We start from the raw sequence: 17,511 nt of genomic DNA, 5'->3' as shown, positions 1-17,511 counted from the left end.
GCAGGAGAATTGTTTGAACTTGGGAGGCAGAGGTTGCACTGAGCTGAGATCGCACCACTGTACTCCAGCCTGGGTGACAGAGCGAGACTCTGTCTCAAAAAAAAAAAAAAAAAAAAAAAAAAAAAAAAAAAAAAAGATACGCCTGTGTAGGGCACTTACCATGAATGGAACTTGCATGACTGAAAGTTGCTCTGAGTGAGTCAGTGGATGAGTAGAGAGTGAATGTGAAGACCTAGGACATTACTGTACATTACTACAGATTTTATAAGCCCTATACTCTAGCTAGGCATGGTGATGCACATCTATAATCCCAGCTACTCAAGAGGCTGAGGCAGGAGGATCACTTGAGCCCAGGAGTTCTAATCCAGCCTGCGTAACATAGCAAGATCCCATCTCAAAAAAATGAAAAGTGAAAATAATAAATAAACTCTGTATACTTAGGCCACACTAAATTTATTAATTTTTTTCTTTCTTCAATAATGAATTAAACTTAGCTTACTATAACTTTTTACTTTAAAAACTTTTTAATTTTTTTAACCTTCTGATTATTTTGTAATAATACTTACCTTAAAACACAGATTGTATAGCTGTACAAAATTATTTAATTTCTTTATATCCCTATTTATAGCAGCTGTTTTCTATGTTTAAAATTTTTATTTTTATTGTTTTTACTTTTTAAGTTTTTTGTTAAAAACTAAGACACAAACAGGTACATTAGCCTAGGCCTACACAGGATCAGGATCATCAATATCACTGTCTTCCGCCCCCACATTTTGTCCCATTGTAAGGTTGTCAGTGCATGGAACTGCCATCTCATTCATATATATATACACACATACATGTATTTTTTTTTTTTTGAGACGGAGTTTCACTCTTGTCACCCAGGCTGGAGTGCAATGGCATGATCTCCTCTCACTGCAACCTCTGCCTTCTGGGTTCAAGTGATTTTCCTGCCTCAGCCACCTGAGCAGCTGGGATTACAGGTGCCTGCCACCACGCCCAGCTAATTTTTGTATTTTTAGTAGAGATAGAGTTTCACCATGTTGGCCAGGCTGGTCTCAAACTCCTGACCTTAGGTGATTCACCTGCCTCGGCATCCCAAAGTGCTGGGATTACAGGCATGAGCCACTGCGCCCAGCCTCGTCTCCTCTATTAAAATTCCTTCTTCTAGAATCCTTCTGAAGAACCTGCCTGTGGCTGTTTTGTAGTTAACTTTTATACATATATATGTGTGTGTGTATATATATGTGTGTGTGTGTGTATAAATATGTGTGTATGCATGTGTAGAAAGTACAGTCTAAAATAATAAATAGTATAGTAAATGCACAAACTAGTAACAGTTGTTTATTGTTATTATCAAGTATTATGTACTTGATAATGTGGCATACTGTGTTATGTGGTACACTTTTAAATGACTGGCAATTCAGTAGGTTTCTTTACACTGACATCACCACAAGCACGCAACTAATGTGTTGCATTAAGATGTTACAATTTTTCAGCTCCATGGTAATCTTACAGGGCCACTGTCGTATATGCGGTCCATTGCTGATGAAAACATCATTATGGGGCACATGACTGTATTATTAATTGAAAATATAAGACGTTGAAGAGTAACGTTCAGCATTAACCCGTTCGTGTAAACAAAGAGTGGATATACAGTCATGCACCACATCATGACATTTCGGTCAACAATGGACGGAATATACAACAGTGGACCCATAAGATTAACCTGGAGCTGAAAAATTCCTATAGCCTAGTGGCAACATAGCCATCATAATGTTGTAGAGCAATTACCTTTTTAAAAATAAATTTAGTGTAGCCTAAGTGTACAGTGTTTATAAAGCCTACAGTAGTATACAGAATGTCCTAGACCCTCACATTGCTCACCATTCACTCCACTCACCCGAGCAACTTCTAGACCTGCAAACTCCATGCATGGTAAGTGCCCTATACAGGTGTATTTTTTTTTTTTATCATTTATAGTGTATTTTTACTGTACCTTTTCTATGTTTAGATACACAAATACTCACCACTGTGTTACAATTGCCTACAGTGTTCTTTTTTTTTTTTTTTTTTTTTGAGATGGAGTCTTGCTGTGTCACCCAGGATGGAGTGCAGTGGCACAATCTCTGCTCATTGCAAACCTCATCTCCCAGATTCAAGTGATTCCCCTACCTCAGCCCCCTGAGTAGCTGGAACTACAGGTGTGTGCCATCAAGCCCAGCTAATTTTGGGGTTTTTAGTAAAAACGGGTTTTCACCATGTTGGCCAGGCTGGTCTTGAAGGCCAGTCTCAGCCTCCCAAAGTGCGGGGATTTACGGGTGTGAGCCACCATGCCTGGCCAATTGCTTTCAGTGTTCTGTTACAGTACCATAGTGTACAGATTTGTAGCCTAGGAGCAATAGGCTATACCATATAGCCTAAGTGTGTAGTAGGCTACACCATCTAGGTTTGTATAACTACACTCTATGATATTCGTGCAATGATGAAATCGCCAAACGATGCATTTCTCAGAACATATTCCCATCATTAAGAGATGCATGACTGTATATATTTGTATGTGTTTTTAAGTTACTGGAAGAATATACAAAACTATGAATAGTGCTTGTAACAGTGAATGGTATAGGAGGAAGGAAGGAGGATTCTATTTTTTATTTCATACACTTCTTCAGTGTTTGAATTATTTTTATTGAATATATTACTTTCATTATTTTTAAAAACATCTTCTTCCCACCTTCTTGTCTTGTCTATTTCAGCCTAGCCAACTAGGTTTTCTCAGGACTGAGGTTATTTATTCCATATTAACTCTGTCTCAAGTTCATATGCATCTCCCAAGATTATTCTTCTCAAACCACTTTAGGTTTAAGAATGACTTTTCCTAGGTCTTTAGCTTATGATTAAATAAATGACACCATCAATAGACAGACCCCCTAATTCAGGTGTTGAATTACAAAAATGAATTTTCAGGGGGAAAAATGCTAACTCGGTTGTGTTAGTTAAAATATCAGTAAACATTAGCGATGACACAGTGTCATGAAGCGGAAGGTCAAAGACTTATACACCCTTCACTGGGCGCCATGGTGGGACTTAACTGGGGCAGTTCCGGTTCTGCCATTAGGACCATGAGCACTCCAATCTCAATGAAATTGTGTAAGACACTGCCGTTATCCCCGGATCATTGCCACGATAGACCCAAACAACTCCAGTCTATCGTGTCAGTGGGTATTTGGGGAGTCTTTAACACACGGATCATTGGCAAGCTGTGCCATAAAAGCCCTGTAGGAGCCGTGACCGTGTGCGGAATCAATGCACACTCGGGGACTCCCCCATGCCCGGATCATTTGCAGCGCATCGTGTCAACGTATACTCCGGGAGCCCTTACTCTGAAGCCTGTGAGTGCTGAGGAACAGTGTACACCAAAAATACTTATGAAATAGTTGTTACAGTGCGTACACAGTATTCACTTTTCTAAATGGCATGTCAGCAAGTTCAGTGTGCCACAAATAACTCCTAAAAGGCACAAAACACTCCTAGAGGCCCACCTTCACACATGAACGGTTAGTCCATGGAATTGTGGCATGGCTGTGGGGGAGTGTAAGTTTTTCTTTACAGTAAAAAAGGGAAAAGGAGGAGACATCTCCTATGCAGTGTTGTCAGGGTTTTCAGCATAATCCCAAACACCTCCTAATTTTTTCCTGGGCATTTGATCCCTAAGATACAAGGACCTTCCCTCCATCCCTGCCTTGTTCCAAAGTACCTGGAGAGCAAGGTGAGAGGGCAGAGTTAGAGGATAGGTGGGGTTGGGTCTTAAATGCAGTCCCACAGAAATATAGTGTGAACCACGTGTGTAAATTTAAATGTTCTTTGTAGCCACATTAGAAACAAAAACATTTAATTCATGATACTTTATTTCACCCCATATACCCAAAATATTATCATTTCAATATGCAACCAATGTTTTTAAAGGATGAATGAGCCAGTTCACATTCTTTTTTTCATACAGTCTTCTTTACAATGGAGTGTGTATTTCCCACTTGAAGAACATCCTGGTCTGGCCTGGCCACACTGCAAGCACTCAGCAGCCTCTTGTGGTCAGTGGCTGCCCCAGTGAGCAGCACAGGGGCAGAGGCCCAGGAAAACCAACCCCAGGAGCGTGGATGTTCACTGCCTTCCTTCAACCACTCCAGGCAGGTGTGTCCACCTTTCCGCCTCATTTCCTCAGCAGGGCTGCAACTGCGGAACAGCAGCCTTTTCTCGGCAGCCTGACAGAATAGCTGTGTGTTGGGTTTCTGTAATCATAAAAATGACCACAAATATGCATTCGGAAAGAGGGACAAAAACTTCTCTAGGCCCAAATTGTAATGGCAGTACTAGGTCATCTTTCTTGGAGACGGAGGTGAAGGGAGGGCAAGGGGCCCCTGGGGAAGGAAAGAAGGGGCGGGCGTTGCGTCGAGTGCGGGGGCGGCGGCCTAGCTGCACCCGCGAACTTCCCCAAACCTGCCGCCAGCTCACCTCGCGGCGTGCGGGGTCTCTGGCAGTCGGACGCTGCAGGGTGGCTAGTTTCTGGGGCTGAGTCTGGCGGGACACAAAAGAGGAGGGAAAGGAAGAAACCGAGACAAAGGCGCGGGGGAGGACGAGGAGGCGCGCGTGGTCGCGGGGCGAAGCGGGGATGCGGGGCGGGCACGCGCAGCCCCGGGCTCCCGGGACTGGCGGGCGGGAGCTGGCGGAGCGGGCAGGGCGATTTGAATATCAGGCTCAGCCACACTTGGGGCGCCGCTGACAACTTCATTACCTCCGCATATAAAAATGACTGCCGGGGAATGCAAATAGCTCGCCCGTCTCAGCCGCCTGCCCCCGTTCCGCCGCCTGCTGCAGGCGGAGGCCCCGGGAGCCACGGCGGCCCGAGGCACAGACGCGCCCTGTCCAACATAATGAACTGCCCGGCCGCTGCTCCGCCCACGCCCCCGCCCGCGCCAGCGCCGCCGAGCCCTGCCGGGAGAGGGAGCCGGCCGGGTGCGGGAGAAGGAAGGGGTAGGCGGCCGGGGGCGGCTCAGAGGCCGCGCGTTGCTAGTCAGTGTCGGCAAATGCCCTGCCTCTTGACTCTGTCATCCAATTAATGCCGTGAAAATGCCAGGAAAATAGAGTGCTCGGTGGGTTCCACTCGTGACCGCGAACTCTGACGGAAAAGCAGGACCCCCGGCCTCCGTCCTGTGCGCCCTCGTGGTTAAATTGGACGCCAGCATCCCAGTGCCCCGCTCTCGCCTCTACTGCAAGCCGGCGGCGGGTGTGCTGCACCCTGCTCCCCAGGCCTGCGGCCCCCGCGGCCACCTGGAGGAGGCTGCGTCGCAGTGCAGGACCCGCCTCCCGAACCCTGGGCCTTCCTTGCTGGGCTCCCCGGGTGGCCACCGAGGCCAACCGCGTGCGGGAGGGAACGCAGGCTTCACGGTGCTTCTCTTCTTGCCCTGGCTTGCTCCCTGTCAAGAAGTCATCTCCTGCCTTCTGATAGCTCCCCCTATCACATTTGGGCCCCTTGTGAACTTCTCAAGGGGAGAAGCTAGGTCACTTTTATTAATAATAGCAACAACGGCAGTAGTAAACATCTACTGAGGACTATTCTATGCAAGGCACTATGCCAACTGCTTTACCTACATTATGTTTATCACAGCGATCTTACTGCTCTCCTGGAAACCAGGCTTAGCAAAGCCTTGCAAGGTGCCCAGGATAAGCCAGCTAGGGTGGGAGGGAGCATAGATGAGAACCCAGGCTCCTCTGCACTCTCCATCACTCTGCAGTATTTTCCTAGTCCTTTCTACAGCTCACACAACTGTCCAGCACTCCTTCCTCCCGCGACCGCATCACCCCCAGCCATTTTAGGCCAGGCAAGCCCACCCCCCACCGCCCCCATCCCCCCACCCCCTCCCTCTCCTTGGCCCAGAAGTAAATCCTAAGTAGTCTAAATCGGTTATGACCAACCCCTTCCCTTGCCCAGGCATTGGCTTAGAAAAGAGTATGTGACCAGTCCTGGCCAAGGCCAAGCTAGGGGACATCTGCTGGGGTTTTCTGGGAAATGCTTCCTTCTTCAAAGAAAAGACACCCGTAGAAGCGATTCTAGTTTATTCTGTTGTATAATGTGTATCTCCACCACCTGGCAACCACGGAGGAGCCAGGGAACAAAGTTAGTCTTTGCGAGATTTACAGGGTTAAGTGAGCTAACTCCGGTGTTAAAGTTTAGAAGAATCATGTTTTAGTCCTATCTCTACCTGCGATGTAGTCATCGTGTTTATTCAGGGGCATATTTAAACTTATCTCCTTTTTGAAACAAGACATGAAGATGTAAACAAAGGAAAACTCCAGAAATTTCGTCTTGTCTCCATTAAAGAGTGTGTTTCTAGGCACTTCAGTGGAACCTGTCACTTCCAGCTTCTCTTCCTGGGCACTCACCTCTTAACTCATTCAGCTTTTTCCCCCAACTCCCTTTTCCCTCAAAATAGCTCTTTGCCTACACAGCCAAGGCATCTGTTCCCTCCAGGAACATCAGAACCCCCCTTCTAACCATCCTGCACCCACACACCCAGGCGTCTGAGCTTGACTGCCTTTGAAATGTTTACTGGCCTTCAAGTAGTCTCTGAAGAATTTGCATCTAATTTTGAACTTAGGGAAAATCAGGCATAACCAGTCACTTACTAGTTTCCTTGGCAACTGCTTTAAAACGGAATCTGAATTGGAATGAAAATGGATTTTTATAGTTTCACTGAAATCATACACACTTTTCATGAAAATATACAGAAAAAACTATAAAAATATATATGTACTATATGCTTTATTTATTTATCTGGAATCAATACACAGTAACTAACTCAAATATCTCTGTTCCCCACTGCTGAGGAAAGGCACCCCACACTCCCTTAGCAAGATATTTAAGACGCTCCACAATCTGCACCTAACCCAGCTCCAGCCTTATTTGTCTACTGCAGTACACCCCCAAATCATGCTATTGCATTTCCTCTCCCATGACATTCTCTAGAATGCCCTTGAACTTCATGTCCAAGTGTTCAAATACCACTGATCCAAGTCCAGATTAAATATCACCTCTTCCAAGAAGCTTTTCCCATTCCTCACATATAATGACACAAATTGAGTTACTTAGTGTTTATTTTCAGCAATATTTAGCATATTTTATTTACTGATACCCAGTATTGTTAATGCACATTTCCTAACAGTTGGGGGGCTTAAATATAACCATGCAAACAATTAAAATGAGTAGTAAATATTATCAGCAGAATTAAACTCCCAACTTAAGGCTGAGCTGTTCTCTCAGATGTGATAAAATAAAGCTTCATATGCTGCTTGTTTTTCTTAGGATAACATTGATTTCAGTAATAGAAAACCTGTCTGTAGTAGCTTTAAAAATGAAAAATATGTGGTATCTCATGTAGGAAGTCCCAAGGTAGCAGATGCTAAGTTTGGTTAATTTAGTGGGTCAAAAATGTTTAATGTTGCCAAGTTTTTCTCGTCTTTCCGAAACTGCCATCCTCAGCTTGCTGACCTTGTTCTTAGCTAGTTCTCCTCAAGGTCTCAAAATGGCTGCCATAGTTCCAGGCATCACTTTAAGACATGGAAAAGCCAGACAAAAAAGTTGACTGTTCTCTTAAATTTTTTAAGAGTGGAGAAATTATACCAAAGATCCCTCAGATCTTTTCTCATTGGCCAGAACCAGGGCACGTGACTATCTCTAAACTACCACTGGCAAGGGAGGCAAGAGTGTCAGAATTGATGACTAATCAGGATTTAGCCTTGAATTACATTGAGGGTAAGGGGAGCCATGCAGGAGAGCAGGGAATTGACAGGACAGGCAATGCCAAAACAAAAGCTGAATTTTAGCCAGTTTCCCAGTCATCAATTTCTGCAACCAAACCATCCCAAAGCTTAGTGGCTTAGAAAATTTTTTATTTTTTCTCTAGAATCTGGACAGGGCTCCTAAGGATAAGGAATAAGGGAGGCTGGCTATTGAGCAGGCACTAAAAGTATCAGGAACTTTTTTTTTTTTGAGATGGAGTCTTATTCTGTTGGCCAAGCCAAGCTGGAGTGCAGTGGCGCAATCTCAGCTCACTGCAACCTCCGCTTGCCTGGTTCAAGGAATTCTCCTGCCTCAGCCTCTCCAGTAGCTGGGATTAAAGGCACACACCACCACACCTGGCTAATTTTTGTATTTTTAGTAGAGACGGGGTTTCACCATGTTGGCCAGGCTGTCTCAAACACCCAACCTCAGGTGATCCTCCCACATTGGCCTCCCAAAGTGCTGGGATTACAGGCCTGAGCCACTGTGCCTGGCCAGTATCAGCGACTTATGATGGCTTTTTATTTGAAGATCAAAACCAATCACCCTTTGATTATTCTTATATTGGTTTTTTCTACCAAAAAAAAGTGTTTGAAAAAATGGTGTATATTGAATTAGTCGATAGCAAACTGATTGGCTGAATCCAATTGTTAATTTTCTTAAGGTACAGTAAAATATTTGCTCTTTTACTTTGCTTTCTCCCCACTAAATAGCCATGTTATGGATCCCACATAGGATTTTGCCTTTAACAATATAAATGCTTGACTGAATTAAGCCATTTTTGCCCTAAGTTCTTTAGTTTGTAGACATCTGAGAATTAGGAGAATAGCAAATAATTATTTTGATTTAGCAAATAATTTGATAACTGGATTATTCACCATCAGAATATTTCTCTTTGAAAACATGTAAATCACAGAAATGTTTGAAGATAAAACTATTAGTCAGTCCCCTCTCAAAGGCAGATAGGAAAATTGTAACACGTAGTCTTTATTTTGTAATGTCACTTCGTTATCCTAAATAGGCCTTCTAGTTCTCTTTTAATTTCTATCTATATATAAGGTAAGAAAGTTCTTAAGTAGTGGCTAAGTCATGTCATTTGTCTGGAGTCAATATACGGTAACTAATCAGAATGTCTCTGGTCCCCACTGCTGAGGTAAGGCAGCCCACACTCCCTTAGCAAGACATTTTTAGTCCTGTCATTTACTAAAATACCACATGGGCTTCCTTTTGTCATCATATCTTCCATCTTCTAATAAATGTATAAGTGTCTCTAGGACAATACCTGGTCGGATGATGAATGTTCATACCATCATACTCTCCCTTTCTTTTCAAGACACTCATGGAACTGCTTGCACAAAATCTGATGTATTCCAGTACCATCTGTGTGAATCATAGACCTTTAAAGCCAGAATGACAGTCCTCTAATTTGACAGGCAAAGAAACTAAGGCCCTAGAATTTAGAGAATTTTCTGGAAGTTACCAGACTAGATAGTGACACAGTGGGATCTCATTATCTTGTTTTCTGGTTGGTTGCCTCTTAGACCATACATTGGTATTAATGATTAACATGAAGTACAGACCTAACTCTAACCAGGTTATGAGTCAGATTCTATAATATGGAGTTGGTGGCACTCACTCAACCAGGTCCCTGAAATCTCCACCCCAGCATACCCAGAGATCCCATCAAGTCTCATTCCCAGGTACCTGAGGTCTCCTCAAATCCCTGTTTCATCACCTGTGCCAGCAGCCCAGGCAAACCTGGGGTTCAAGGAAGGTACTTGACAAGGTGCTTCTTACCGTCCCCATTGAGCTGGGGCAGTCAGGGGAAACAGAGGGGACAGCTGGTGATGCATTGCCTCCTGTCTATGCACCTTCACAGTGAATTTAAGGCTGAATCTTCAGATTCACATCTGACAGCTTAATCGTAAGAGAAGGTTTTTGCTTCTCAGATGTTAATTGAATTTTCCCCCTTAAACAATTGTTTGGATTTAGAAACCCTGAGGCCTGTATTTTTTCAGTGTGGAATTATTCCATTGGCAGCATGCATTCAAATCCACAACTCATGTTTCAAATCATACATTTCTAAAAAGAGAAACCAATGTGCTCCAATTCACTAATACTTTTAAACGATTAAAAGACAACTAAGAAAATGAAACCTAACCACGACTATTTGTACCCTTCTTTTTCTTCAACCAACAATTGCTATAATCCGCACTAATGAGGTAGACTGTGTTAAGAATTTTCTTCACTTAACATTTCTCATTATTAATAAATTCTGCGCTGACAACTATAAAGTGAACACTTTGGATTTATGCACCTAACCTAATTACATATGCTGCATGTACGCATTTCATTATTTACTTGACAGATTCATTCCTTGATATAATAAATAATTAAACAAGAATCAAATATTAACAATCAGATACATGTTAATTCTCCTCAAATCTGTAGAAACAAACTATATTTTTATCTTCAGTTCAACAAGCACTGACTAAAATTTCTTCATTAGGCAAATTTCATAAGCAAAGTTCTTGATCTACTTTTCTTACTTTCACTGAAAATTAAACCTGGAACAAATTATTCCGGGATTACTTCATGGAAAAAAATAAATGTAACAGTATTTCTAGCAAGCCATTGGATTTGTAATCTTCCATGAGCACTGCTGTATCTTATACATGAAACATTAATCTAAGTGTTTGTTAGGAATTCTCGAAGATGGTCTTATTATAAACCAGAAGCCAGTATCAAATTGGTTGCTAGTGGTATATTACCAGAGATGTCTTGTGGGATAATGGTTTTAACCAAACAATTATTTTATAACTTGTTTAAAGAATAATTCCACGACATTATGGACAATGGTAAAACTCAATTTGGGCTGAAAATTTACACTGAGGTCAAAGTATAGCTGTTGCTTTTTGCACTTTAATGAGCTAGCTTTAAATTTTTTTATTCACGTATATCAACATCTTCATTGATCAAACTACTCTCACATTTTATCAAATTTGCTTTGGTAGAGGATACAATACAATTTCATCATTTAAAAAATATTAAAGATTCATAGATAGCCACATTATTCATAATGCAAGATTAATGCCAGGCTGACAGGTTTTTGTAAAGATCTGACTCTTTTTTTTCTAAGTGCATATACCATATCTATGTGAAATGTACCTCTGATGTTGCATATTGGTTACTCCCTTCTCTTCTCTTCTAATGCTAAAGAGAGAATATTATGAAATGATTGTCAGGGTTAGTGTGTCTCTGACCTACACATGTACTATTAATAATTTATGAGCTGATTTGAAATACGGCACCAAGAAATCAACTGAGGACCACAGCCGCTCCCAGGATGACATAGACTCTGGGTTGACAGCATGTGTGCCCAGATATTGAGGTTCTATTTGTTAAAATTCATAGAGAGACACAAATTCTTTGAGTGCCAGAGTTAACCGAATGGAAGGAAGCCACGCTTCTTTGTTAGAAATTTCAAGTAGCTACATTTATCTCTTTTCAGCCAATCCTTTTTGTGACATGAAATTTCCTTTTTAAATTATTTAATCAGGTTGTCAAGTTAACTCATAGTGTCCATAAACACTGGAGAAGCTAAATTCAAATAATATGGAGGTATATAAAGCAAAAGATCAGGTCTTTCGTCTTATTTCCCCCATGCCTTCACACTCAAAGGTTGTCCAGTGTGTATCCTTCCAGACTGTTTTCTGTGTTCCTACAAAGACAGAGGAGGTAGGGAGAGAGAGTTCCCACTATTCTCAGAAATGGTCTCACACTCTACACACAGTGCTGCAGGCTGCTTTTTCCACTCAACAACATATCAAAGACACCGCCCACATCAGCACATACATTTGTAGCGCAACTTTTAAACAACAATGTAGTGTTCCATTTTAAAGATGTCCTTTGACTCATTTATCCATTCCCTTATTAATATATTGGTAAGCTGTCTCAAATGTTTCATGATTTACAATGCCCATATACTGAACATACATACTTATACTCTTGCTCAACTATTTCTCTAAGATAGAGTCCTAGAAGCAGAGTTGCTAGGTCAGTAACTGATTGTTAAATATCCTTAATCCACTAATTAGGGAAAGATAAATAAATATTCTTACTTAGGATTTAAATAATGTAACATTACACTAACATATATGCTCATAATATTTAAGTTCATTTCTTTAAAAAAGTTGGCTGGGCTCGGCAGCTCACGCCTATAATCCCAGCATTTTGGGAGGTTGAGGTGAAAGGATCACTTGGGCCAAGGAGCTCAAGATCAACCTGGGCAACATAGCAAGACCTGCCTCTATCTTAAAAATACAAAAATTAGCCAGGCGTGGTGACATTCGCCTGTGGTTCCAGCTACTTGGGAGGCTGAGGTGGGAGGACTGCTTAAGCCCAGGAGTCTGAGGCTGCAGTGAGCTAAGATAGCACCATTACACTCCAGTCTGGGGAAGAGAGTGAGACCCCATCTGTTTAAAAAAAAAAAAAAAAAAAAAAAAAGTACATTTTTAAACTTTAATAAAACTGAATAATTTTAAAAATTAGTTATATTAATTTCATGTGTGAGTAGCTTTATACAAAGCAAACTAAAGTCTAAGTTTTTTTAAGGCTTTAGCAATATGTCATCAAGCCACACATCTATATATTTATTTTTAAATCATTGTCCAAAGCAGCCAGTCTTCATTATAGCAATACTACAAATAACTAGCACTTGAAAAGTGTGTTTATAGAGATTGACAACTGTTAAACTACTGAATGCTTTTCAAAATATATTCAAAAAATTTTATGTGTGAAAACATTTCATGTAAGAAATCTAATTATAAACAATGCTGTTATGTTTATTTCAAACTATCCCAGGCAAGTATATTTGTAAAATTCTCTTCTTTTCACCTAAATTGTTTCAAGCCTTCTACAAAAAGTATAATGGTTACCCAGTGTGTCTGTCAAGTTCTATTATATGAACTAGAATATGCTTTCAGAACAGATACCTCGCATCCGATGACAGGCACTTCCTATCTGCTAGGATTCATAAAAATTGGAACACTGATCATTTCTTGTAGAGATTTTCTTTAGCAAGAAGATAAAGGGAAACCTTGTTATGCCAAATGACTTACTAGTCAAAAGTAGCCAGGACATTGAAACCTGGAAACTAGTTAATGGTTCGTAACAAGTCAGAAATAAAGATGTTCAACCAAGAAAATGACATTAAGCAGCACTGGCTACAAGAGAAAAGAGCAGCCTGTCAGAATCATGCAAGGGCTGTGGTGACAGGTAGACAATAAAATGGGATGACGGGTTCCTCTCAGCAGGGGGTTTTAAACAGCTTTCTCTTGGGAGTTTCCATGCACTTCCTTTGTAGGAAACCTTCTCTCTAAAAATGGCAACAGGCCCCTTGGAGGTCTTATTAAAATTCTCCCCCTGTGTTATAAAGTGTGTTGGATAAGGCAGATGACAGTACCTGAACAGTTAATTCTTCACTGTATAAAGGAAAGTAGGGACAACAGTCACACCAGGAAGGTAGCTAGGTGGCCAACATAGCCCAGTAATATTGCACAGTAGACACTGTGGAACAGGAAAGGAGTGAGAGGGGAAAATCCATCCACAATCCCACCTAGGATGGCAGACAGCAGGAATCTAAACAGAAGCAATATCATACATATAAATATTTCATATTTAGATTGGTATCCATTATATCTGTAAATGAATTTCATGTACTAGTTTAAATCTCCATAGTGGTCAGTCCTATAGCATCATTAGGATGAATATTGTTTTCATTTTTAAGAGAAATTTTCTTTCATTCACTTTCTGCCACTAAACTGCGGCCATAACAGTGTATCTCTAGCTACCTCATTATGGGCCATAAAGGATATGCCAAGAAAGAATGGAAAGAAAGCAAAGAACCCAGTGATTGCCTGATGATTTCCTTAATATCCGTAATTTAAGGGCTTGATCTCTACTTTATCCACAATTATGCTATTTCAGTTTTTTACTTAACCTTGTTTCAACGCAAAGTTATATCATTTCATATATGTTTATTTAAAGAGTTTTAATGCCACTAAACTAATTTCCAATAAAGTAATAGCTGTTAGAACAGTCTTTGTTCTTATAAACCCTTTCTCTCTTTTTTATTCTATTTCCAACATATTTTAAGCATCTAACAAAATAAGCATTTCATAACCTTTTTCAGCTAAGTTTTTTTTTCTACTAATGTCATTTCAACTATGGGAGGTCTACATTTTCCACACTGCACTTCTACATTTAAAATTATTTCTGCTATAGATTAGTTGTCCCTTAGTGAGCGATGCAAAAATCCTAGCCTCTTTAAGCCCATCTTGTTTGACAGCATGCGATATTTGCATGAAATAAAAAACAAATATTTGTTCTGTTTATACAAGCTGTCAGCACAAGCTTAAGTTGTTTAGAAACCTATTCTGACAAACAGAATTGGTGTTTTCCACATGATATATGATGAAAGGTCAACAACAGGTAAAATCAAAATTATTTTAAAAGAAGAAAAGAATTGGCATGCTTTTTTTTAGACAAGGTCTTGTTATATTGTCCAGGCTGAATTTGAATTCCTGGGCTCAAGCGATCCTCCTACCTCAGCCTCCCAGGTAGCTGAGACTACAGGCATGCACCAGTGCGCTCAGCCAATATGCATTTCTTAAACCAAAGGTGATCCTGTTGTGCCACAAAGTACATAGTAGGCTGACAATTAAAACTTCTTTGTTTACTTGTTTGTTTAAGAAAGCATGGACTTAATTCAAATTGCTCACTTACCAATGTATCAACGTTAGGTCCACCACAGGGATAGGTATAAGAAAATGTTCTTTGTCACCTTAAAAAGTTGCCAATTAAAGTTGCATTTCAGCTCTTTTCTCCAGGGAGCTTTCTGATAGCTAATAGGAATATATTCTGAAGTCAGGCAAGCTGAGCATTCCTGATAGCACTGCCACCTAATCAGAGCCACTGAGCTACCACCTCCAGTTGCCCAACAGAGTCACGCTTCTGCTTATGAAACTGATGACTTCTGAATATGCAGGAGCAGTGATTTACCACAGGATGCTTTCAGGGGCAAATGCACTTTCACTCCACCTCTAGAACTTGCACTGTCAAGGCTGCCCTGGGGAATGCCTCAAGCCTGGGGACAAATTTCACCCACCCCTAGATCCACTCTGTCCTGTAGCCACAAGGACAGAGCTTGTTCTGCTTCCTGTGGACGGTGTCCCATCTGCTGAACACACATTTTAATACATAAACTCTATTTCCAGGAATAATACCTATTGATATTAACAAGAAAATAGCAATTCTGCAAGAGTCTGTGAAAAGAAACCCTGTCAGTGCCACTCATTCTACCTTCAAAGACAAGTCCCTGTAATTACTTTCTCCTTATTTCCTTGTCTGGCTAAAGCAACAAGATCAAAAGAACCTATCCATTTTCCCCAGATACCTTCCAAAATGTGCATTTGCTTTGCAGTCTGAGATCAGAAATTTCATTATCTGTATTTGTATTAGTAATTCACTGCACAAAGAGAACAGAGGGCAGAGAAAGAGAGCACGAGTGGAAGCAAACATCGCAGACAATTGTATATATGCAAATGCTTGCAAATTTCTGCCAGCATCTCCCTATCTACAACCAAGCAACATGGAAGTCTATTCATCCCTCCAGCTTCTTTGCTGCCAAATGTGGTTGTGGTTTTGAGGAAAATATTCAGAAAATGTTGAACTTTCAGTCACCAGGACTAAATCTAACTCAAAACCTACAATATAAATGGCGAATGCATAAATAAAATTAGTGATTTTCTAGAAAGACTTAGGATATGCAACATTCTGACTACAAAGGGTAAAAAATAAGATTGGCTTGTGAGGGGGGTGGGGGAAGGAAGGGAATGGTTGCATGCAGCTCTCCAACCCAACTGACAGAGAACTGAAATGTAGCCTCTTGTCTGTCTGGGGTTGTGCATTTACATAAATAGCCTAAGTGAGAAGGGGTATAAAAAAACCGGGAACAGTCCTGATAAAGAAAATGCCCCAAATTCAAACCCATAAATGCAAGTGCTCATTTTCAAATATATATGCATAGTGTTTGAAAATGACAGCAAGAATCATCATGTATTTTGTTTTGTCTTGAAATCAATTATTCCCAAACAGTAATGGTTTATCAAAATTTTTCATGACTTCCTTTATTTGTAGATATTTATTCTACCCACTGCACATCAGTGATAATGGTAATAATTCACATATATACATATCATTCACATATAATAATTCAGTGCATCCTTAAAATTATGCTTTGAGGTAGGGTCAGCATTATACCCGTTTTACAGGTAAACAGACCAAGGCTCCGAAGTTTAGAGAGTTACTCAAATTTACATAACTAGTAAATTAGTAAATGGCAGGACTGGAATTCAAACCCTCATGCTTGACTCTGAATCCCAAGAGCCTCCAATGATGCTGTGCAACATTACCAAAGATGTAATGGCCTCGGCCATATTTTGCCCCTCAGCAACATTTGACCCTGCTGGCTGTGCTGCTCTGGAAACCCTCTGCTTTCCTTATTCTTGAGAATTGCTCTTTGATTTGTCTTCTGCCTCTTAGATTGTCTCAGTCACTTCCAGGGTCTCCTCTTCCCAGGTCTTCTGTCTACCCTCATCTATCTCTGCCGTCAGTAAGCAATCTCACACACTTCCACTCCTTCATTTATTAATTCAACAAATAGACTTTGAGCACATCCTATGTGCCAGGCACTAGTCTAGGCATGTGGGACACCACCGTGAACAACAGCCTGTCTCCGTCCTCAGATAAAGCTTATATTGTCACGGAGATGCAGAGGACATAGATAAAAACAAATAGATATCTACTTAGATACAGGTGATTGATGCTATGAGAATACAAAGCAGGGAGGAGAGCTGGGGAAGGTAAGGAAAAGGGAATTAAGAAGGAGATTGCAATTTGGGGTCCAGGAAGGCCTCACTGAGATAATATTTGTGGAAAGATGTCCTTCATCAATTCTCCTCTCAGAAAATTTCTAAATGTTCCTCTCTACCTCTCGCCCTATTCCAACCTCACGTTTTCACCTCTGGGCATATTATCTCTTCCTGTACCCACATCCTGGCTGCACCTGAATTCATCCTCCCCTTCTCTTCCTCCTGCACCTCTTCCTGTGTTTCCCACTCTAAGTAACAGCACCACCATTCTTTACGCCATGAATATGCACCCAGTCAAGAAATATATGAGGCCCCTTCTAAGTGAATGCACTATTGTATTCTAGGTGCTAAGAGAATACATTGGTTTTATAACAGCTATTTTCTCCTTGAGAAACCATATAGGGTATTAGAAACAGACCTGATTCTGTGTTCAATCCCACCTTTTCCATTAATTAGCAGCAGGTTCATCTATACAATGAGAATAATGGTACCCATTTTCTATTAATGTTGAAGTAGTCCCCCCCATCCAGTGAGGTATATTCCAAGACCCTCAGTGGATGCCTGAAACCTCAGATAGTCTGAACCACGTATACACTGTTTTTTCCTATATGTGCATACCTATAATAACATTTAATTTATAAATTAGGCACACTAAGAAATTAACAACAACAATAATAAAATTGAGTGGTTATAACGATTTACTGTAATAAAAGTTATGTGAATATGGTCTCTTTCTCAAAA

At 40.9% G+C, this 17,511-nt stretch overlaps 1 protein-coding gene across 1 annotated transcript; it reads right to left on the bottom strand.

Annotated features, from left to right (window-relative positions):
- Nucleotides 1-3,883: 3,883 nt before the first annotated feature.
- On the bottom strand, nucleotides 3,884-4,960 carry LOC115898259 (autism susceptibility gene 2 protein-like). The gene is made up of 2 exons (XM_030932378.1): nucleotides 4,513-4,960; nucleotides 3,884-4,289 (listed from the first exon to the last, which is right to left on the bottom strand). Exons 1-2 carry the CDS (start codon nucleotides 4,787-4,789, stop codon nucleotides 4,219-4,221), a joined length of 348 nt encoding a protein of 115 aa, XP_030788238.1. The 5' UTR covers nucleotides 4,790-4,960; the 3' UTR covers nucleotides 3,884-4,218.
- Nucleotides 4,961-17,511: the final 12,551 nt, after the last annotated feature.

Source organism: Rhinopithecus roxellana, chromosome 6, assembly GCF_007565055.1.
Source record: "Rhinopithecus roxellana isolate Shanxi Qingling chromosome 6, ASM756505v1, whole genome shotgun sequence".
Taxonomy (NCBI): domain Eukaryota; kingdom Metazoa; phylum Chordata; class Mammalia; order Primates; family Cercopithecidae; genus Rhinopithecus; species Rhinopithecus roxellana.
The sequence above is the reverse complement of the archived record's forward strand: the minus strand, read 5'-3'. Positions and strand labels throughout refer to the sequence as shown.